The sequence below is a fragment of the Salarias fasciatus genome, chromosome 15, assembly GCF_902148845.1.
Source record: "Salarias fasciatus chromosome 15, fSalaFa1.1, whole genome shotgun sequence".
Taxonomy (NCBI): domain Eukaryota; kingdom Metazoa; phylum Chordata; class Actinopteri; order Blenniiformes; family Blenniidae; genus Salarias; species Salarias fasciatus.
The window spans coordinates 10,127,901-10,148,040 of record NC_043759.1 but is presented as its reverse complement, the minus strand read 5'-3'; the positions used below and the strand labels follow the sequence as shown (position 1 = coordinate 10,148,040).

At 41.1% G+C, this 20,140-nt stretch overlaps 2 protein-coding genes across 3 annotated transcripts in view; both read right to left on the bottom strand.

Annotated features, from left to right (window-relative positions):
• The window catches only part of LOC115401855 (uncharacterized), an 87,809-nt gene that overhangs the window by 47,838 nt on the left and 19,831 nt on the right, over positions 1–20,140 (bottom strand). The gene's annotated exons all lie outside the window — the stretch shown is intronic.
• LOC115401858 (uncharacterized) lies at positions 405–19,467 on the bottom strand. Of its 2 annotated transcripts, XM_030110218.1 has the most exons (4): positions 19,221–19,467; positions 16,986–17,083; positions 13,655–13,746; positions 405–8,294 (listed from the first exon to the last, which is right to left on the bottom strand). In XM_030110218.1, the coding sequence occupies exon 4, from the start codon at positions 8,261–8,263 to the stop codon at positions 2,648–2,650; it is 5,616 nt and encodes a 1,871-aa protein (XP_029966078.1). In that variant the 5' UTR covers positions 8,264–8,294; positions 13,655–13,746; positions 16,986–17,083; positions 19,221–19,467; the 3' UTR covers positions 405–2,647. The 2 variants fall into 2 exon arrangements, with proteins under 2 accessions (XP_029966078.1, XP_029966079.1); XM_030110219.1 differs by lacking the exon at positions 16,986–17,083.

Sequence of the window (20,140 nt, the reverse complement as noted above, 5' to 3'; positions counted from 1 at the left end):
CACCACCAACAGTTTGATTTAAGTGTTATATTTACCAAAAACAGACACATATCGAGGTGTTTGCAGCTGTACAGCTGCTTATATGACAATTTTCAAAGGTCCTCTGAAGTCAAGAGCACCGGAACTGGAAGAGCAAAAGACAAACTCAGATTTTATTTTATTTAATTTTAACCATGTAACTCGTAAATAACCACAGGTCTCATATTTCTGGACCTGAATATAACTAAGTCAGTTAAAAAGCTTGAAATTTTATGTTACTGTCCTTTAAACGTCTAAACATGTTAAGTTTCCTTCATGATATAAACATCATGGAGCCGAATTACCTAAAATACTCGCAATAACCTGGTCGATGTAAAATCTTCACAGTCACCTATATTTAAAAATAAAAACTCAAGAGAAGGAAAGATCTTGCGAAACTTTATACAAATACCTGAATTTACATACATTACACGATAACAAATAAAAGCAAGAGCAAGACAGAAATAAGCTCAACTCTGAACAGTGGTACGAGTTTAATTTGAATAACTGGCACATCCATTCAAAATGATCCCGACTGCCGTGAAGGCCTAAAACACCCATCTTTTAACCTTCAGAAACTTAAGATGCTTATAACTCTGAAACTGATCAGGGTGTTTGCAGGAAGAGGAGGAAATCTTCACTCTGACACACCAAAAAATATATAAAGACAGGAAAGATCTATTCAAAACTTTATAAAACAAAAAGAAATGGTAAAACAATTCAAAGACAGTCATCTATCTTTTTGGAGTTTGACGTTAATCACAAGATTCAAAATAAAGCTATACACAATCACGAAGAAGAGAGACTCACTTTAATAAAAACAAAATAAACGGTTAAAATGCGGTGAGCGTAGTAAATTTCACAAACTGAAAAAACTGAAAATGGAAATTAAATATATAAGCATGACATGGTTAGAAAAAAGGGTGAACATGACAGAAATGAGTTTAAGGCCTCAAAAATGCAACCCTTTACCTGTCAAGCTAAAGATTCCTACAACTCTGAAACTGAGTATTCAACATGTTTTTCACACAAAATCTTACAAAGATTAAAGAAATTCCAGGCAGTTCACTCTGCTGCTCACACATTTTCATACCTGCTGGATGTGTAAACTTTTTACATGAACACCTGATGTCAACTTGACTCATTGACACAAAACAGTATCATTGATCTGGCACATTCTGTTGCTCCTGATCTTTGATTATCACCACAGAGTATTGCAGAGGTTCACACTGCACAGTGTTAGAACTGGATACTGTTTCCATCATGCACTGGTCTGAATGGTAAAATGACATTCTGTTGTATGTCAGACACTTGTGGTGCAGACAGGGCAGAATCCTGGACACCTTCCATTTGTGGCTCTTCTCCGACATCAACTTTTCCAGATGGACATTCTGTCAAGTACATATTCCCACTGAACTCTTCAGGTTTAACCGAGACTAAATCTCTGTCCAGAATTCCACTGGCATCATGCCAAGATGGATAACTGTCTTCAAAGTCCATTTCTGGGATATAGCTGTGTGGATCCTGCATCTCCTCTTCAATGTCTCCAGATTCACAGGACCAGTCTGTAAAATGGGCATTGTTCTCCATGAGGCACAGAGAGTATCTGCTGAATACGATTTGCTTGTAGTCTCCACAGCAGTAAATCTGGGTCATATCGCACTTTAATGTCACAGCGGATGCTCATACTGTGGTCAACATTTGCTCTGATGGGGCCAGTACTGCATGATTCTGAACTTGGTCTGTCCTGGCAGTTTATGTCAATTGGGTTAAATTTTCTTTGGGATGTTACTCTTTTGAAATTGTTCTCAAGATTTATTTGTGCAACCACAAGAGGAACCTGTTCAAGAATTTTTCTTGCCAGATCTGAATCGTTGCTTCAATCGTTGCTTCTATGGTCAATTTGTTGACTTCAAGTGTTTTGTTTGGTCGACAGCCACATACAGTGAGCTTCAAACCAATGTCGTTGCAGAACGGGCAAAGATCCACATTGTTCTGGGAAGTTTCAGTGCTCAGTCATTTTCAGCAGACAGACTTGGAGCAGCCATCGGAGAAACATCACTTTCTTCTGTGCTTGATGTGGGGTGTGGTTCAGATTCAGTACTGCTGCTGCTGAATGACACGAAGCCTGGAAATTTGAACACCTCCCTTAAATCTTTCGCTGCTTCCCCACAGTTAACAAGCTCTCTTACTTGTTTTATGACTTCACTTGCAAAGGATTTCTCACTGTCTATGCTCTTTAGGCATAAGTCAAAGTTATTTTTAAGAATCTCCATCATGAATTCTTCTTGGGATGCATTCATCTCAAGTGCAAACACAGCAATGCAAAAAAGAGCATATTTAGTCAAATGATCAGGACTCAAGTTTCTTTTAGGCTGAAAGCCAACATCAAAGTCTGCAAGAACTGTCTCAAACTCAGATACTGGAGGGCCACAGCTCTGCATGTTTTCAGTGTCTCCCTGCTTCGTTATGGCTGACTGTAAGGAGTGACTTGTGATCAGACTTTCTGATTGAGTTGCTCATGGCACCTTCCTCAGATTCAGCTGTGTTGAAGCACCTGGAAAACATGGGGCACCTAAACAATTGAAGGTCTGATGGGACATCGATTTTATAAATAGGATGAGTTGTCTCAAATGGTTGGCCCACAATTTCCAAATTTGAGCTCTGGGTCCATGTTGTGGTTGATGATGCAACCATTTTGCCAACTTATTGGAACATGTTTGTCTTCATCACCTTCCAACTGGCATTCATTTGGCTGACTTTGTGAGCTCATAGGTGTGTCCACTTTCGAAGTCAATGCAGCATCACTGGTGGTGAGGTGATGTTTACCCACATCATTCATCTGTGCTCCACTGGAAAAGTCCCACCTGGCTTGACTGACACACTGATTATCATCCACATCATTTTCTGAATCTATGTCCTCTTCCAGAGGGCACATGTAGTCTTCTCCTGACTGACATTCGGCAAGATGATGTTGACCCACACTATTGTTCTGCGATTCACTGGAGATATCCGTCACTTTCTGCATGTCCTGTTTCCTTTTTTGAAATAAATCAAATCTTTCACGACTCAGAACAGGAGGTGGGTCTCTCAATTTCACTTTTTCTTTTGGACTTTGCTTAATGTCAAGAACTTCATGGAACCAGGCAGGATCTCCTTTATATAAGTATAGTCGACTGAAAAAAAGGCTTGCAATGTTGTCCACATGAATCTTTTTGTCCAGGTCTAAGTTGTGCTCAAGGATATCATTAACCGTTTGAAGCTTTGTTCCACAAAGTTTTTTGGAAAAGCTGTACACATCCTGCATAACTTGACATGTTAGTGCTCCTTTGTCCAGTTTAACTTTCGGGTGAGCCTTATCCACACACAAGCTCAGACCAGCTTTCTTGGAGAAATGGTATTGCTTTGTTATCACCTCTGTTGCGGGGAAGGTGGACATTGGAGCATTTGCAGCAATTTTCTCATGGTTTGCATCAGCAGAGACAACATTCATCATGGTATGGGAAAGATCGACAGGACAATTGGTGTAAAATGGTGCCACTTCCTGAATCAATCTCTCATCTGGAAGATCAAAGAGTGATATCCATCGCAATGTGGGCGGTATCCGATTCATGATTTTGACTTTCTCCATCAGTGAGTTTGCAAAAGCACTTCGGTGAAGTGTATTGTTGAAGTGCAGATTGAAATTGTACTCCAAAATCTCTGTCATAAAATGTTTCATAGATGACCCGAGTTCGGTGGCAAAAGTGAAAAGTTCACATATGATGCCATTGGTCAATAGTTTTGGATCAAGACGACGTTTCAAACCAGATCCTACATCAAAATCAATGCCGAATGTCTTACATCTGCTGTAAGAGTAAAGTGGACACTGGTCTTTGTGGGGCACTGAGAGGATTTGCTGAACTCGATTGGCTCGGAGTTTCCACAACAGCAAATATGGATCATTTTGTGCTTCAACGTCACCGGGCTGACTTGCACTCTGGTTCATCTCTGCTTTAACTGAACTCGTAGTGCATGTTTGTGGAGATGCATTCGTCTGAGAGTCCATGACATTTAAATTGATTCTGGTCACAAACTTCGTTTTTCTGCAAAAATATCGAAAATTAGTTTCCTCAATGGCAAAAGGAACCTGCGAAAGAATATTTTGAGCAAGATCAGAATCTGATATCTGTGAATCAAGATCAAAGTTGTGCCGCAGGACATCGACACAAATCTGCTCGTAGCTTCCACACAATTTTTCTGCAAAATTCACAACCTCAATCACTGCTCCGTTTGTCAGTTTGTGGAGTTCGAGCTTTTTATCTGGGTGACAGAAACTCACATTGAGCTTCAAACCAATCTTCTTGCAGAATGGATAAAGGTCTGAAGCTGTCTGTGAAGTTTCAGGTTCAGAATCAACACTGTCATCACTCTCACACTTCACATTACTAAATGACAGGGAACCTGGCAAAACAAACACCTCTTTCAAAACGTTATCTCTGTCGTCACGGGCTAATAATTCCTGGACTCTTTTCATGACTTCATGTGCAAATGTTATTTTCTGGTATTCACTCTGCAGGCCTAAGTTAAAGTTGTATTCTAGAATATCCACAAGGACATTCTGCTGGGATGAACTCAGTGCTAATGCAAAATGAACAACTCTGTATAGAACCGAGGACGTCACTTTGTCACTGCTTTTGTTTTTGGGCGGCCCAGATCCAACATCAAACTCGAAGTGTCCCACGAGCCAGTATGGGGAAAGTTCCTTCGAAAAAGCATGTACGATTTTTGTCACATAGTAGGAACGAAACTTCCACATGTTGGTCTCTGTTTTGAGGGTCTCTTCTTCTGTTTCACTTTCTTGCATCATGACTTCTTCAGGTACATCTGACGATGGTGAACTCACATCTGTGTTGACAGGTGAACTGGGTAAATCATTAGTGGCCATGAAATGGGAAGCACCCTCACAACTGGATACTTTTTCAGAGCAACTAACACCATTATTTTGGGGTACTTTCGAAATAGCTTTATCAAGATCAACAACTTCATTGAACCAGGCGAGCTGCTCAATGTTTGCTCTCATTCTGTCACAGAAATGTCGAGTCAGATCTTTAATGTGATTCTGTGTCAAGTTGAAGTTGTGCTCAAGAACATCATGAATGATCTCAGTTTCTGCTCCACACAGTTTTTGGGCAAAATGATATACATCAAGCATCACTTCCTCCGTCAGAACATGCAAGTCTAACTTCTCTTTTGGGTGGTCTCTGTCCACACACAGGCTTAAACCAGCTTCCTTACTGTGATGGTAGGGCTTGGTCAAAATTTCTGCTGATGAGAAATTAGAGACTGGGATCTTTGCAAACTTTGGTTGTGTGCAGATATGAGCTCGTGATTCATCAGTGATGTTATGAGGACGAACATGAGGCATGTGATCAGATTCAGATTCATCCTGAAAACAGGTTTCAATCCTGTCTTGGTAACATTTGGGACAGTCTGGAGTGCATTCTTCTAAACATCTCAAGTCAGGGAGCTCAAAATGTTGTTTGTTCTTCAGTGGGAATTTCTTGTTTCTTGAAATGAGCTGAAAAACATCTGCGCTCAGTTGTTTTGTAAAAGCACTGCGATGAAGTTCGTTGTTGAAATTTAGATCAAAATTAAACTCCAAAATCTCTGTCATGAAATCATTTTCAGATAACTGCAGTGTCTTGGCAAAAGTGGCAAGTTCAACCATGATGCCATTTGTTAGGCATTTTGGATCAAGGCTGCGTTTCACTCCAGACCCCACATTAAAATCAAGGCCTAATTTCTTACACCTGGAGTAAGAATAAAGTGGACACTGATCTCCATGAAGCACTGAAAGGATATGTTTAACATGATTTTCTCGCAGCATCCACAATAACAAGTTGGGATTATTGTGTGCTTCTGTGTCACTGGGCTTTCTTCCATGCATGAGAATTGAAGGATCTGCCATGGAATGTTTCATTATTCTGCAAGAGAAGTTATCTGATAGATTCTTCAGTTTAGTTGCAACAACGACCTGAGCAAAAATCGTTGTTGCAAGGTAAGAATCCATACTTTCCAAGTCAAAGTTGTGTCTGAGCACATCCATGCAGATCTCTTCAAAGGCTCCACACAATGTTTCTGCAAATTTCACCACTTCAGTCATTGCTCCTTTGGTCAGTTTATTGATGGCAACTTTTCCAGTTGAACGCCTGCATTCAGCTTGAAGCCTCAGACCAATGTCCTTACAGAAAGGGTAAAGATCCATGTCGTCCTCTGAAACAGATTCAGGTTCTGAAGGTAAGTCCACTCCAGCTTCAGCATGAGAATTAGGACCACACACTGGTCTACCTTCACAATATCCAATGTTGGACATGGGGCTGGGTTCAGCAATGACACTGCTCTGATAAACACTGTCAACAGGTGACACTGAAACTGGAAGTTCAAAACCCTCTTTTGAGAATTTCACCGCATCCTCACATTTTTGAAGTTCTCTTACTCGCTTCATGACTTCACACATGAAGGTTTTTTGATGGCGTTCACTTTGCAGGCACAAGTCAAAGTTGTTCTCAAGAATCTCCAGGATGAATTCCTGCTGGGATGAATTCATGGCTAATGCAAATTGTGCAAGTTCAAAAAGAACTGGACTTGTCAAATCATCAAGACTAAGATGCTGTTTGGGTCCAAACCCAACATCAAACTCGACACCGAGATTCCTCACAGAAATCAATCTCGATTGGTCTTTGTCCAGTGTCAGGAGGATTTGGTTTACGCGACTGGCACGCAGTTTCCACAAACTGGAATCTATTTCTCTTTCTTGGTCGATGCCACAGTCATTTGGTACATTTCTTGGAATCTGTGTCTCACCGTTGCCTTGCACCAGAGTTTTCTTTGGCTGGAAGTCAGATGGTGGGGTAAGATCTGTGTTCAATGTGGATGCATTACATGAACCATCAGTGGTGGCATGAGACTGTTTACTCAACCTACTTAATGATTCTGTGGACATGTCACAGCCAGTTGAGTTTTGTATGCCAATACTTTCTGAATCTACGTCGTCCTCCACAGGGCACATGTGGCAATGCTCATCTTCCTCTTCTGTACCTGAACACAACTCAGTGTTGTGAGAAAGACTTTTCTTGTTCACATTTTCATTCAGTTGTTCTTGGTCCTTCTTCATGATGAATTTTGTGACTGAAGGAGGCATCTTTTCCTGAGAAGCACTGAAATCCAGCTTTTGTCTCTTTGTCTCTTCTGACAGAAGGGTTTCCACTGTGGACAGTGCTGGTACGTAGGCTCTCTTTAATGGGTTTCTCTCAAAGAAAAATGGCTCATTTTCAAACTCTGGGATGAAGTTTGTGTTACTGGCGGCCATTTGTTTCCCCCTTTTTAGCATCTGTGATATCAACAACCACACTTCATTCCTTCTCTCTTGACTTTTCAGATCAAGCTCAAAATTATGCTCCAACACATTTACGACAATGGAGGTGAAGGAGGCAGTCAAGACTCGTGCAAAATCCAACAACTCAAACATCACTCTCTCTGTTAACAAGCCTGGATCAAGACTTTGTTTAGTCCCCGTGCCAAGGTTCAAACCAATGTTTTCACAAGAAGAGAACAACAACAAAGGAATGTCCGCATTGACGACTTCTTTCATTTCTGTTCCTGAACAATCAGTGTTATCTTTCCGATCACCGCCATCAGTGTGTGATCCTGATATCTCTTCTGTCTCTTTTTCTGAGGAACATTTCAATAATTGTTCAAGTTCACTTATAATCTCAATTTCCATGAAGAAACTCTGAGGTTTGTGTGTCCTTGTTGCCTTGTTCAGTCCATTATTGCTACCTTCTGTCTTCCAGGTGTCAAAAAGAGCAAAAACTTCATTTTTATCTGTGACAGGTTTTCGGACCAATTCTTCCAGCTTGTGCTGAATTTGAGCAGTGAAATCGATCCGCTGTTGCTCATTTTCAAATCCAAGATCAAAATTGTTTTCCAGAATGTTTGGGATGAAGTGCATACTGCTCTTGTTGATCGTTCGAGCAAATTCACACACCTCAAGTATGACGCCATTTGGCACAAATGGTGAATTCAGTTTTGGGCGAGAGCTGGAAGCAACATTAAAATTCAGCCCGATTTTATTACTGTAAAAGAATGGATCTGGATGTGTTGAATATTTCTTTGCATGCAAAATTCGCCATTGCCATACTGTGTCTGCTTTGACTTTTCCTCTGTCCTTGAGACAGTGAATGTCCTCATCATCCATCTTCATTGATCCCAAAGATCTTCTATGTCTTCTACTCCTGTATTTGATCAAAGAAAAAAACATGCTCAATAATATAACAGGAATAATTTTTGCGTCACTTGATACACAATACATGCATTTTACAGCATTTTTATATCAACACATATGTTAAGTTTAATTAACTCCGAGTCAACAACAGAATTTTGAATTGAATCTCATCACTGAACCATCATATCTACCCTATTGGCCCGAATATAGGACTACTCTGATTATAAAACGACCCCTATTTTCAAATATCATTTTGTGAAAATAAAAATATGTTGAAGACAATAAGGTTACTCATAAAACAACTTTTTATTGTACAATTATTCTAAACTCCAAAACTCACAACGGCGATAACATTTCACGTGATTTAAGATAAAAAAAAATCTATTGCAGTCTTAATTAAAAAATATATTCTCTTTCTCAAAATAAGCAACAATGAGCAACAATTAAGTAGCCTCAAAGGTTCAATAACTGCATTAATGAAGTATATAACTTCATAACCATTAAATTCAAGCTCTATTCAACTTCATTAATCTTCAACAATTCATTCTAAAAAACTAATTATAAACTGCAACACAACAGCAGTGCAACAGTGCAGTTGTTTGTTGACTCTGTTGCACTGATTATAGGGGTGTTCGAAAAAATCGATTCGGCGATATATCGCGATACTATGTCACGGGATTCTCGCATCGTTTCAAAATACGTCCATATCAATTTTTAATTATGTATTTTTCGAGTAAATATCCATTGCAGCGTCCTTTTGTGTGCTGCACTTTTACTCTTCGCCACTAGTTGGCAGCACAACACACCAGGAGCTTTGCTGAGCCAGCAGTCCGACAGAGCAAGAACAGCATCTCGCGAGAGCTATCCCAGGTGGCTTCTTCACACTATGATCTCACGGTATTTAGTTCACACAACAGTCTCACGTGGCAGAGGAACTGGAAGACGCTCCGAGGAATATTTATAAAGCTGAAATCTGGAATCACTTTGGCTTTTACAACAAGGACGGAGGGACAGATAAGAGCCACGCCATTTGCAAAATGTGCTTTGCAAAAGTTAAATACAGCGGAAACACCACCAACCCACATGCATTTGAGCAGGATGTCCCCATGCAGGACCCCCTGAGGGCCCTGGACAGCTGTGTGAGCGACAGGCTGCGTCCCCCCAGGTGTGTGAAGCAGCGTTACCGCAAGTCCTTCCTGCTGCCATCAGGCTCAGCACTGCTCCAAATAACGGCCCGAACGCACTGGACGTGGAAGCGCCGCACACGGCGCTTCTGATGGCCTCCCATGTTAACCTCTATCTGACTGGCCGCACACAACGCGCAGGCGGGCGCCGCGCCCGCTCCGCTTCATTCTCGCGTTCGAGCGGCAAGAGTGCCAATTGTCAAGCTGGATCAAGCAGATCGGACAGAAAAGGCAAGAGAATCCGGTCAATTTTCAAAATAAAATAAATTAAATGATGATTAGTCACGGACGGTGTTGCTCGTCCGTCTGTCACTTGGGTCTAATCACAAGTAGGGCTGCCACGATTGGTCGATTAATCACGATTATGTCGACTATTAAAATCATCGACGACTAATTTAATAGTCGACGAGTCATTTTTTTATTTTTTATTTTTTTAATTTTTTTTTGTCTCGAAACTGCGCGGCACCCTCCACTGCCACGTCTGCCTTTCTGTGTTTGACACACATGCGCAGTCGTGTCAGCGCGACGACACCAGACTGGTGTCATAGCTACCCGGCGGTAGCGGAGCTCAGAGTGTGGGAGCATTACAAGAAAACCTCAGAGAAAAGTGCAATGCAGTATCTGCAGGACAGCACTTGTCTTCCACGGCAGCACAACTGCGCTGCATGAGCAGCCGAAACAGAAGCACGTCGTGGCTCGTGACAACGATTGACCGTCGTCTCGGTAAGCTAATATTAGCATAGAGGGCTAACTTGCCATTTACTCATAGCTGTCAATGTTAACATTAGCGGTGACGATTTGATTCATTACCTGCCTTTAGCGCACATTTCATGTTTTCTCTAACGTTATAACAGTGATGTGTTTTAATAAGAAGTGATGTCGCGCTAATGTTTTCTAACGTTATGTTTCAGAGCCTCCACCCCATAGGAGCGGGTTTTCTCCGCAGCAGAACATCTGCTCCCAAAAGAGAGAAGACTGTCTCCAACACATGCAGAAATGCTGACTTTCCTGGCGGTGAACAAGAGCCGTGTGTAGTTTGGGATTATGTAGAGTCACAGTGTAATAAAGTTGTATACAGTTGAGCACTGAACACAAAATGCACTTTTGTTTTGAGTCATTGAGACGAAAACTTCAATAATTCCTTGGTTGCTTGATGCCAAACACAAATTAAGAAAAAAAATTAACATTAAGGATTAATTTTTGTGTTGTTTAGGCAAGTGCCTTTTCCTTATTTTATTCAAGTATTTGCACTTTATGGTATACAGTTAAACAAGTGTTTGTTCCATATTTCAATAAAGGTTTAATGAACTATCATCTGAATTGTGTTTATTTTTATTTAGAATATACCTTAAACACTTAAAAGCTGAAATCTAATTGTGGCTATATAAGACCAGCTTCACGGTGGTGCGATAAACTATGTTTTACTTTAATTTATATATGATGCGATTAGTCGACTAATCAAAAAAATAATCGGTGATTAGTCGACTACCAAAATAATCGTTTGTGGCAGCCCTAATCACAAGAGAGATGGACACACACACAAACAGACATACGCACCCAATCAAACACACACACACACACACACACACACACACACACACACACACACACACACACACGCATGTTTGTACATGTATCGTTGTGAGGACACTCATTGACATAATGCATTTCCTAGCCCCTTACCCTAACCCTAACCATCAAAAATAAATGCCTAACCCTAACCTATGCCCTAAACCTAACCTAAACCCAATTGTAACCCTAAATCAAAAACCAAGTCTTAACCCTCAAAAAGGCCAAAAAAGGCCTTTTAAAAAAGTGAGGATCGGCAAAAATGTCCTCACTCTGTTGGTGAAATACAAATTTTGGTCCTTACTTTTGGGTATGTACAACACACACACACACACACACACACACACACACACACACACACACACACACACACACACACACACACACACACACACACACACACACACACACACACACACACACACACACACACACACACACACACCAGCAAGAGCAGAGCAGATGAAAAACGAAGTTTGTTATGAGCACACACTTCCTCAAACTTCATTCTATCTCTCACCCCAATAAAGAGAAGACAGGATAAATTCAGTCAAGCCCAATTGTGCCTCATTAAGCCAGATTGTCTGTTGAAGGGAAATTTACTTTATTTTGTGTGTTTTCAGTGCCTGAAGACTGCCCAGTGGGCCGAAACGTTGTGCCGGCAAAAGACGCAATTTAAGTTTCACTTTCGTTTTTGTCATATTTGCGCTCTTTTTTTCAATTTGTGCCTTACACCAGCGTTTTTCGTGATTTTTCTGACAATTCGGCCGAGTTCATTATGGCAAATAGTGAAGAATGGACCGTTTTTCACCGCAGAAAGTGCCGCAGCTGTGTGTGTTTTTTTGGCGCTCAGCTGGAGCACAATGTGTGTGGGGGGGAGGGGGGGCGTGGGGGGCGTGAACGCCTGGTGAATATATTTGTTGGCGTTAAGGAAGCAGTGCGTTAATGCCCAGCCCTAATTTATATCTGTTAGTCTATATCTATTATTTATTTAATTTTAAATCTGTCTTGATTTATGTGTTAATTATATTTAATTTATATCTGCTAGTATCTGGTTTTAAACAAGCTGCTGATTGTGTTTACACTTGAATGTGCTGCTGCTTCAGAACAATTTTATTGGAATAAATATTTGAAGTAAGATGAATAGACTGAAAACTTTTTTTTAACAGATGGCACATGTTGATCAAGATGAAGTATGTTAGCATCCTTTGCAGCTGACAACTTTGCTATATATCGTGATATTTTTGATATCACAATACGCAGTATATCGCAATATCGAGATAATATCGTATTGTGGTGTCTCTGGCGATTCTCACCCCGAGTTGATTACCATCAGTTTAAAGTTGGCATCAAAACTTCGGCTCTGTTTTTTGCTCACTTGTCTAGCGTTTGAGCCCCTTTGTTCCAGATGGTCACGTTCCTCTATTTTCAATGAGATCACTTTGTGTAAGGCTGTGTTCACATCAACTTGGGCCGAGCCAGGACCCCTTTTGGAAGTGTGAATTTGTAAATCAGCTTCCTCATAAATAACTGAATTGTGTTCTCACCGTCGAACCAAAAGGGCGAAGCGGGATGCGCTATGACTCAAATGATGTGGTGGGGTGAGTTTTTTTTTTTTTTTTTTACTTCTCCTGGTTTTGTACTTCGTCACTGTAGGAAAGTCAAACGACACCAAAATTGCACAAACCAGCTCTATGACCGGAGCGGCTCTGTGTTGCCAGATTGGGAGGGTTTCTGCCAAATCAAGCTTCTTTATTGAACATGTCAGACAAGTTGATGAAATGATAGTTATGTGTTCATGACGTGCTTTTTATTATACAAATATGGTTTTAACGTGCATTTTCAACCGAGATGGCACTATGGGCTGCTTTCTATTGAGTTAAATGGGGTTTCGTATTGTTTACTGGGGAGAGCGACACAACTGGCAACCTCCTCCAGCGGACTGCAGAGAATCACAGTGCTGCCGTGATTTTGTTCCGTTGACGCAACGCAACCAGAACGGTTGTTCTGTTGTACATGATTTTTCTGCAGGCCATACCAATCGCTGACTTTCAGAAGGAAGCACAGGCTCTCCGCCATGCTCGATGTGCGCAGAATAACAGTTACAGAAGCCTCACATGGACAAAAGTGGGCAAACGAGGAAAGCTGGCTTGACCCAGGGAGCGACCGTGTTCTCACCGCATCTAGATCGAGTCGGGGTCTACCTCAGACCTCCTCCTCGAAGCGGCCCCGGATTGACCCAAAAGTAGGTCGACCCAATGTGACAAACGTGTTCACACTGTCGCTCCCGGCTCGACCAGGAACTGCCACGTCAGTTAGGTCGATCCAAATACCTTTGGTGTGAACACAGCCTAAGACAGCATTCGCTCCATTCGCTTCCTGGTCACCGGTACTTTGGCTCCATCTAGCGGCTTGGATGCGTCATATCTTGTCCTCGATTATTGTACGACCCCGTTTTTGGGAATACAATTTTGAGAAAAAAAATACTCTCCTATATTCGGGTCAATACGGTATATTTGTAAAGCAAAAAAGGTCCAAAGGTGGAGCTCCAACTTGGACAAATACTTTTTATTTTATTTTTGCACACACAGACACACAGTTTTTAAAGCTTACCTACCTTGAAAGCCTCAGTTAGTCCAGCATATTTTTTTGGTCCATCCTCCCACATCCCATCAGCCAGGCTGGTCTTGGAATCACATGGATGTCGCGCTGAATGAAAGACAAACAGTATGAAAAGTCAATGTAATTTTACCTGCACATCAATTCCAGAGGACTGAAACACAGAATATCTGTCCTGAAAGAAAACATTCAATCCTCATTTTCTTCCCCTGTGTAGTACCTTTAAATCACTGTGTGTAAACAAAGCCTGAGCCTAATGTCCCTGGCTGCCTTCCATACTTTATAATGTCAGTCATGTTTTCTCACTGGCTCACAAAACCAGCTCATCTTCTGTGCTCTGCCACCACAAACAGGCTTCTTGCATGTCTGTCATCACAGAGATACAGACTTTGCATCTCCTGGGGGCGAAGCCCCCCCGCCCCCCTCAAAAACCAGTGATGCCCCTGCCTGCTACTTACTACTCAGATGAGCAGAAGCAGAAATCATTGGTGAATCATGTGATAGCAGTTTGATGCCCCTGACAATTCGGCGCCGCTGATGTACACCACACCCTAGGTGGCCGCCGAGTTCGCCTATGCCCAGGGCTGGCCCCGATGACCATCATTGTGGGTGATTTAAGTTTTAGGGCTGTCGCGATTGAGAAATTTCCCCTGCGATATGTCAGGGCGGCTCAACATCGCGATTTGCAATATAAACGCACCATCTTTTCTCTTTTTTTTTTCCCTCTCTATTTAGCAAATTCGTTTGTTGAACCGCTGTCAAAATCTCATGATTAAATTCCCGTGACGTAGCTGCTGCAGTACAGAGCCTGTCAACGTTGTTTGTTTTTTTCAACTTTTGTTGAAATGAGCCCCGTAGCTCTGCGTGGCAGGAGGCGGCGGCAGCTGCAGCTTCAGAGCCGGATGTTAAGGCCCGGTCACACCGCCCGAACTTTGCTGGAGCGTCCCTGGAGCGGTGAAAAAAATTCATCACCGCTCACCACCGTTTAACAGAAGTTGGCCTCCGTTAAAGCAACGTCGTATACGCTCGGCCACTGCTGGTGTTATCGGAGGGGCCCTCCTACCGCTCCGAAAGTTTTGAGCTTCACAAAATATTCCGGGCGGTGAGGAGCGTTGAATTTTCCGCCCCGGCAACATTCACCCCCGCTCCACCAACGCCCAGTCCAAGTTTGGCACCGCTAGACGCAAGTTCGTGGATGCTCGGGTCCGCTAGGCCAACAATCTTGAACTAAATATAAATAGAAATATAAATAAATATAAATAAAAAAGTATAACAGTATTTTTTCACAGTTGTTAACACTAGAACAGCCAAGACGTTCTGACAGACCGTTTGGGTTTTTATAATTCTAATAAATCTGTTAAAAATAATTCCCCTGTCCTCTAATTCTTTGACTTTTCCTAAATATGTGTCTTGCATGTTTTTCTGAAGCAAATAAGGTTTCTGAAGCAAATAAGGTCCTAACAATGACATACATAATATTACAAAGCATTCATACCTCCAAAAGATAAAAAAGATGCACTTCGCCTTGCTTGTTTCTGCTATTGATTTGCTTTGGTTCCTATGCGCGCATCTGAACACGGAGCGAGCTCTGACAGCAGACAATCAGACAGATGGCCAAAAATATCAACCAAATCCCCCCAAAAAAAAGACAATAAAAAGAGGCATAAGAGATATAATGTGGAAGAAGCAGAGACGTGTCGGACATCAGCGATCTTGACTGGAGTGAAGAGGAGGAAAGTTCTGAATCAGAGTCAGAACAGCCACGGGCCAAAAAGCGAAAACAATGTAATCCTGATGCCCCAAAAATACCTGACCGTCCTCCAGCTGCTGTACAGTCCAGCGCAGAACCTGCAGTGGCGCATGGAAGCGCTCACGCGTCACCTCCAGGTATAGAGAATTACTGTAGGCTACTTACTGTCAGTTTACAACTAAATAATAATAACATAAAATGGTGTAAAAAAATAAATAAATAAACGAATGTAATAAAATTAAACACAACAGCGAACATGGTAGTTGACAGCAGGAGCACTGCAGCGTCTCCAGAGGTGCCAATTACAAATTCGGGTAAAATATTATATCCTTCATCAAAGTACAGCAAACCATGTGTTTTTCGTTTCCAAAAATTAATTTTAGAACGAACACATTTTCTGAATAAATCCCTTTGTCCTGTGGAGCCTGCAGTCCCAGAATCAAACGAGCAGGGTGAGGACGGCCCGTGTGCAGGTATCCGTCCGGGTGCGCAGCCGGGGAGACTTATTTTACTAATTTTAATATTTTCTTGATTATTATTGACAGTTAATAATACAACTATTTTGTGTGTGTTGGTGTGTGTGTGCGTGTTTATCAGGGAAACGAGTGCGCGGAGTGTGAGAGGTGATGCTGCGCAAATGCGCACTGTAAAAAGTTAAATACATTTTAAAATCTGATTTGAGGCATTAATAAAGCAGATATGCTCAAAACTTTCGGAGCGGCAGGAGGGCCCCTCCGGTAACATCAGCGGTGGTCGAGCATTTACGGCGTTGCTTTAACGGAGGCCAACTTCTGTTAAACGGTGGTGAGCGGTGATGAATTTTTTTCACCGCTCCAGGGACACTCCAGCACAGTTCGGGCGGTGTGACCGGGCGTGTAGCAAGCTAGGTGAGCCCTTAAATTCGTTAATGCTCCCAAATGGGCGAAGTAACATTTTTCTTTTTTTTTGCTACCAGTGTAAGCGCCATTGTTCCCTGCTCAACGTGGTGGTGGCAATGCGGTGTTGGCGATGGCCCATCATGCACCGTGGTGGGCTTCGTGACATCGCGATATTTCATTTTTGCAATGACCGCGACAGCCCTATTAAGTTTATAAGCCAATATAAACTCTGCTCAGGAGGATTACACTGAAATAAAGTTTGTCCACAGTCTGCACACACACAGTCATTAGCATCAGACAAGCCACGAGACGCACGAATGTTCAGTTTCCTCACTTGGGAAAATGGGAAAACGCCAGATGTTTTCATGACTTAAGTTGCTCCCACCTCATTCTGTTGACTTGCTCTGCAGGTGTGTGTGCGTTTTTCAATTAATTTCAGTCTGCCAGGATTCACAAAGTGCTACCTGTGACGTAGACGGCTTCGCAACATAGCATGTGACGTGTAAATCAAGCAACATGACGAATCGATGAGTGAATTCGTTGTCATCACTTTTAATAATCGATTTTTAACCGTTTTGTCGATTCTCTGTTGCAACTCTACTACAGACCTCAAACTAAACATGTGCAGCATCCCTCCACTAAATGAAGTGTCTGCTCAGCGTTTTTTTTTTTTGTTTGTTTGATTTTTTAACACAACTCACCAAAGCAAATAAGTGGAACTTGGCTTGATTTCACACCAGGTTCCCCTCTTGCCATGACCGGGATTCAAACGTGGCTCCCCTGCATTCAAGGTGAAGACCTGAACAGCACCAGTTGGGAACAGAGTCATCACAACAGGTGAATAAACGGATGAAGCCTTAAATACGGCACATATTGTTTAGTAAGAAGCGCATATTCATTCATTCATTCTTTCTTTTAGGCCAGACACAATAAAGGTCCATATAGGTGAAAAGAAGTATAAAAAATATGTATATTACACAAAGAAAAATGTCTATATACAATCATTTTAACAATGTCCTCATCCAGTGCTTCCTCAGGAAAGAGGTGCAACGATCGCTGCTCATCTGAGGGTCACACATCGTTTTTATAATGGAGTTCTCAGACTCGTCCAGTCACTCCATAAACTTAAACAATTAGTGTCTCTGCAGAGCCTCACAGGTGGGAATGTTGGCTTCCACAAACATCGACTCGCACTGTGCCACCGCGGCACCTTCATCAACAGCCTGAAACAGTCATTATAGGCCACAGTCACAGTCAGTCAGGCAGGTAGAGAAGTTCTTCCAAAATAAGCATAGGACTGAACAGTGAGGGCTGCATGCAGGTCAGAGAGAGATGGGTTTTTGATTCATTATATCTTACTGTTAAATTTACTGCTGCATGCAGTGGTGTGCTGGTGCTGTTTTTTAAGTGATCCAGAAATGCTTTGGAGCCCATGTTGAGAAGGTAGGCTGCTCCTTTAATTAGCTAATAAATGTCAGTAAATAACAGGATTGAGTTGTTACTTTTTCCAGGAAAAGTCAGATCACCCTGTCCCTGTTGATGCCACAGTACAGTCATTTCTCTTGTCAAACACTAGTTTTCTCACCAGCCTCCATTTGTGACAAAAGATCAATCTCCTGAAGTATTACACCAGAAACAGAATTTTCTAAAACTTTAGTTTCAGACCTCGCGCCAGACTGCTGCTGTGCTTGGATCTGAAAGAAAAGTGTCTCACCCTTCGCTGACCGGATTTAAACTGTGGAGTCATTTGTTCATGCACTTACACATTCGAGACTCGCCGGTTTGACATTTTGTGGTCACCCTGATTTGGTTTGCTGATAGTTGTGGTGATCACAGAGTGCACATGAGATTGTTGGACCTGTAGTGGACGCTCCCTGCAGGAGGCACTTTGCCTGTTATTTCAGTTATCAGGTAGCGTATTACACGTGTCTGTAGGAACACTTTCTTTTTTCCATGGTCCGTCTTTAAGTGGGTTTTCCTTTTGAAAAAAGCTTTTTAGGATTGTCAAAATTCTCCCATCAATCCATAACTGCCCATTTTTATCTTCAGGTCTTTCACAAACTCCATTGCATGTTCAACATGTTAAATCAAATGATTTTATTGCACTTCAAAGTCAGGCAAAATTGGCTTTTGTTTAGATCAACAGGGACATTTGGCAATGAATTGCTGAAAAAATACAGAGTAATAGCGCTTCAGGGTATTTGTGCAAGTAATATATGACATAATAAATCCAACAGTATTGGTTCTGTAAACTACTTATGGGGGAAAAAATGGTTACACTGCACTTCAAAGTCAGGATAAAATTACTTTTACGACTGTCTAATGAACTTTGGCTATAGATTATGAGTAAAGTACACAGTAATAGTACTTCATAGTTGTTCTGCAAGTAATATATGAAATATGTCCAGCAGTAGTCGTTCTGTAGACTACTTATGGACAATATCGTTTTTTTTAGCTTTAAATTTCGCCAAATTATTATTTTTTTTAATATCTCAGGGATTGTGGCTATAAAGTCCTGGAAAAGTACAGAGTAATCACCCCTCACAGTATTCATGTAAGTATTATATGACATAGTTAGTCCAAGAATAATATTAGACAGTGGTTTTGCTCAATAGCTCCCAGGTTATATGACCTGTTGTCTCCAAATCACTACAGTTGCATGTTCAGACACACCTCTCTATATAGTAATCATCATCATCATCAATATTAATATATATATATATATATATATATATATATATATATATATATATTTAAATATATTATATATATATATATATATATATAAATAAGCTTCCAGCTTATTTAATGAGTTGTCCGAACCGGAGGCTACTTTTAACAAACTAACTACTGCTTCTGTTTGGCTGAAGAAACACAGTGAAACACAGACTGAAGTAACGAGTCAGATTCATGAGTTCATTCACACTTTCCCTTACCCGTTATTTGCAACTTCAGTGAAAAACGGCAGTTTTCCTTGTGACTCCCAGCAATCCACCCTGGTGATCAGTCTCCTCCTCGTACAAGACGATTCGTTCAAAAAGCGGTGAATATTCCCACAGCAGCAGTTAGTCTCACGTTAATAATAAACTCTCTCCAAGGCTGACTGAAGTCACTGCGGCCACAATAGATGAAATATTCCCTCCGTGAGGTTCAACTACAGACAGTCCAGAGGGAAAGCAGCTTCTCTTCTCTTCTGTTTTTCGAGGGAAGGAAGTACAAAACATAAACAACATTCAGAGTCATACTGATCTCTACTGGCCGGAGGGGGAACTGCAGGTTATTGTCCCAGTTGAATTGGCTGTACCAAAGACACAAGGCGACACGAGAGGAAGAAAATCCAAGATTGGAAAAAAAAATGAAGACATAAATGTGACAGTAAATAGACAAAAGTGTCGATAAATAAATATATGAATATTTTGGAGGAAAATAAAATACAGAAATACATCATTTGGAGAGAAAAAAATGTGAAAGTGAAATAATACAGAAATAAATACAGATATAACATCTACAGAGGAAAGAAATAAAAAAGCGAATAAATGGATTAATTGAACTACAAGATGACAATATAAACATATTTTTTGCATGAAAAATATATACTTTTTTGTATTCTTTATTGGCATAGTAATTTCATTACTGAGCCGCTTTATTTCTTTATTTAATTATAATTACGGCTATTTCGGTTCTCCATAATCGAGCAGTTATGTACATATTTATTTTACAATTACTTCATAAACTGTTCTTAAGCCCTGCAGTTCTTATTCTCCTGACAAGTTTCTCATTGTTTCAGTCCAGTTTTAATCAACTCCTTTTGTATCATTATTACTTTTCTTCTATTTTATTTCACACAGTCATTTAT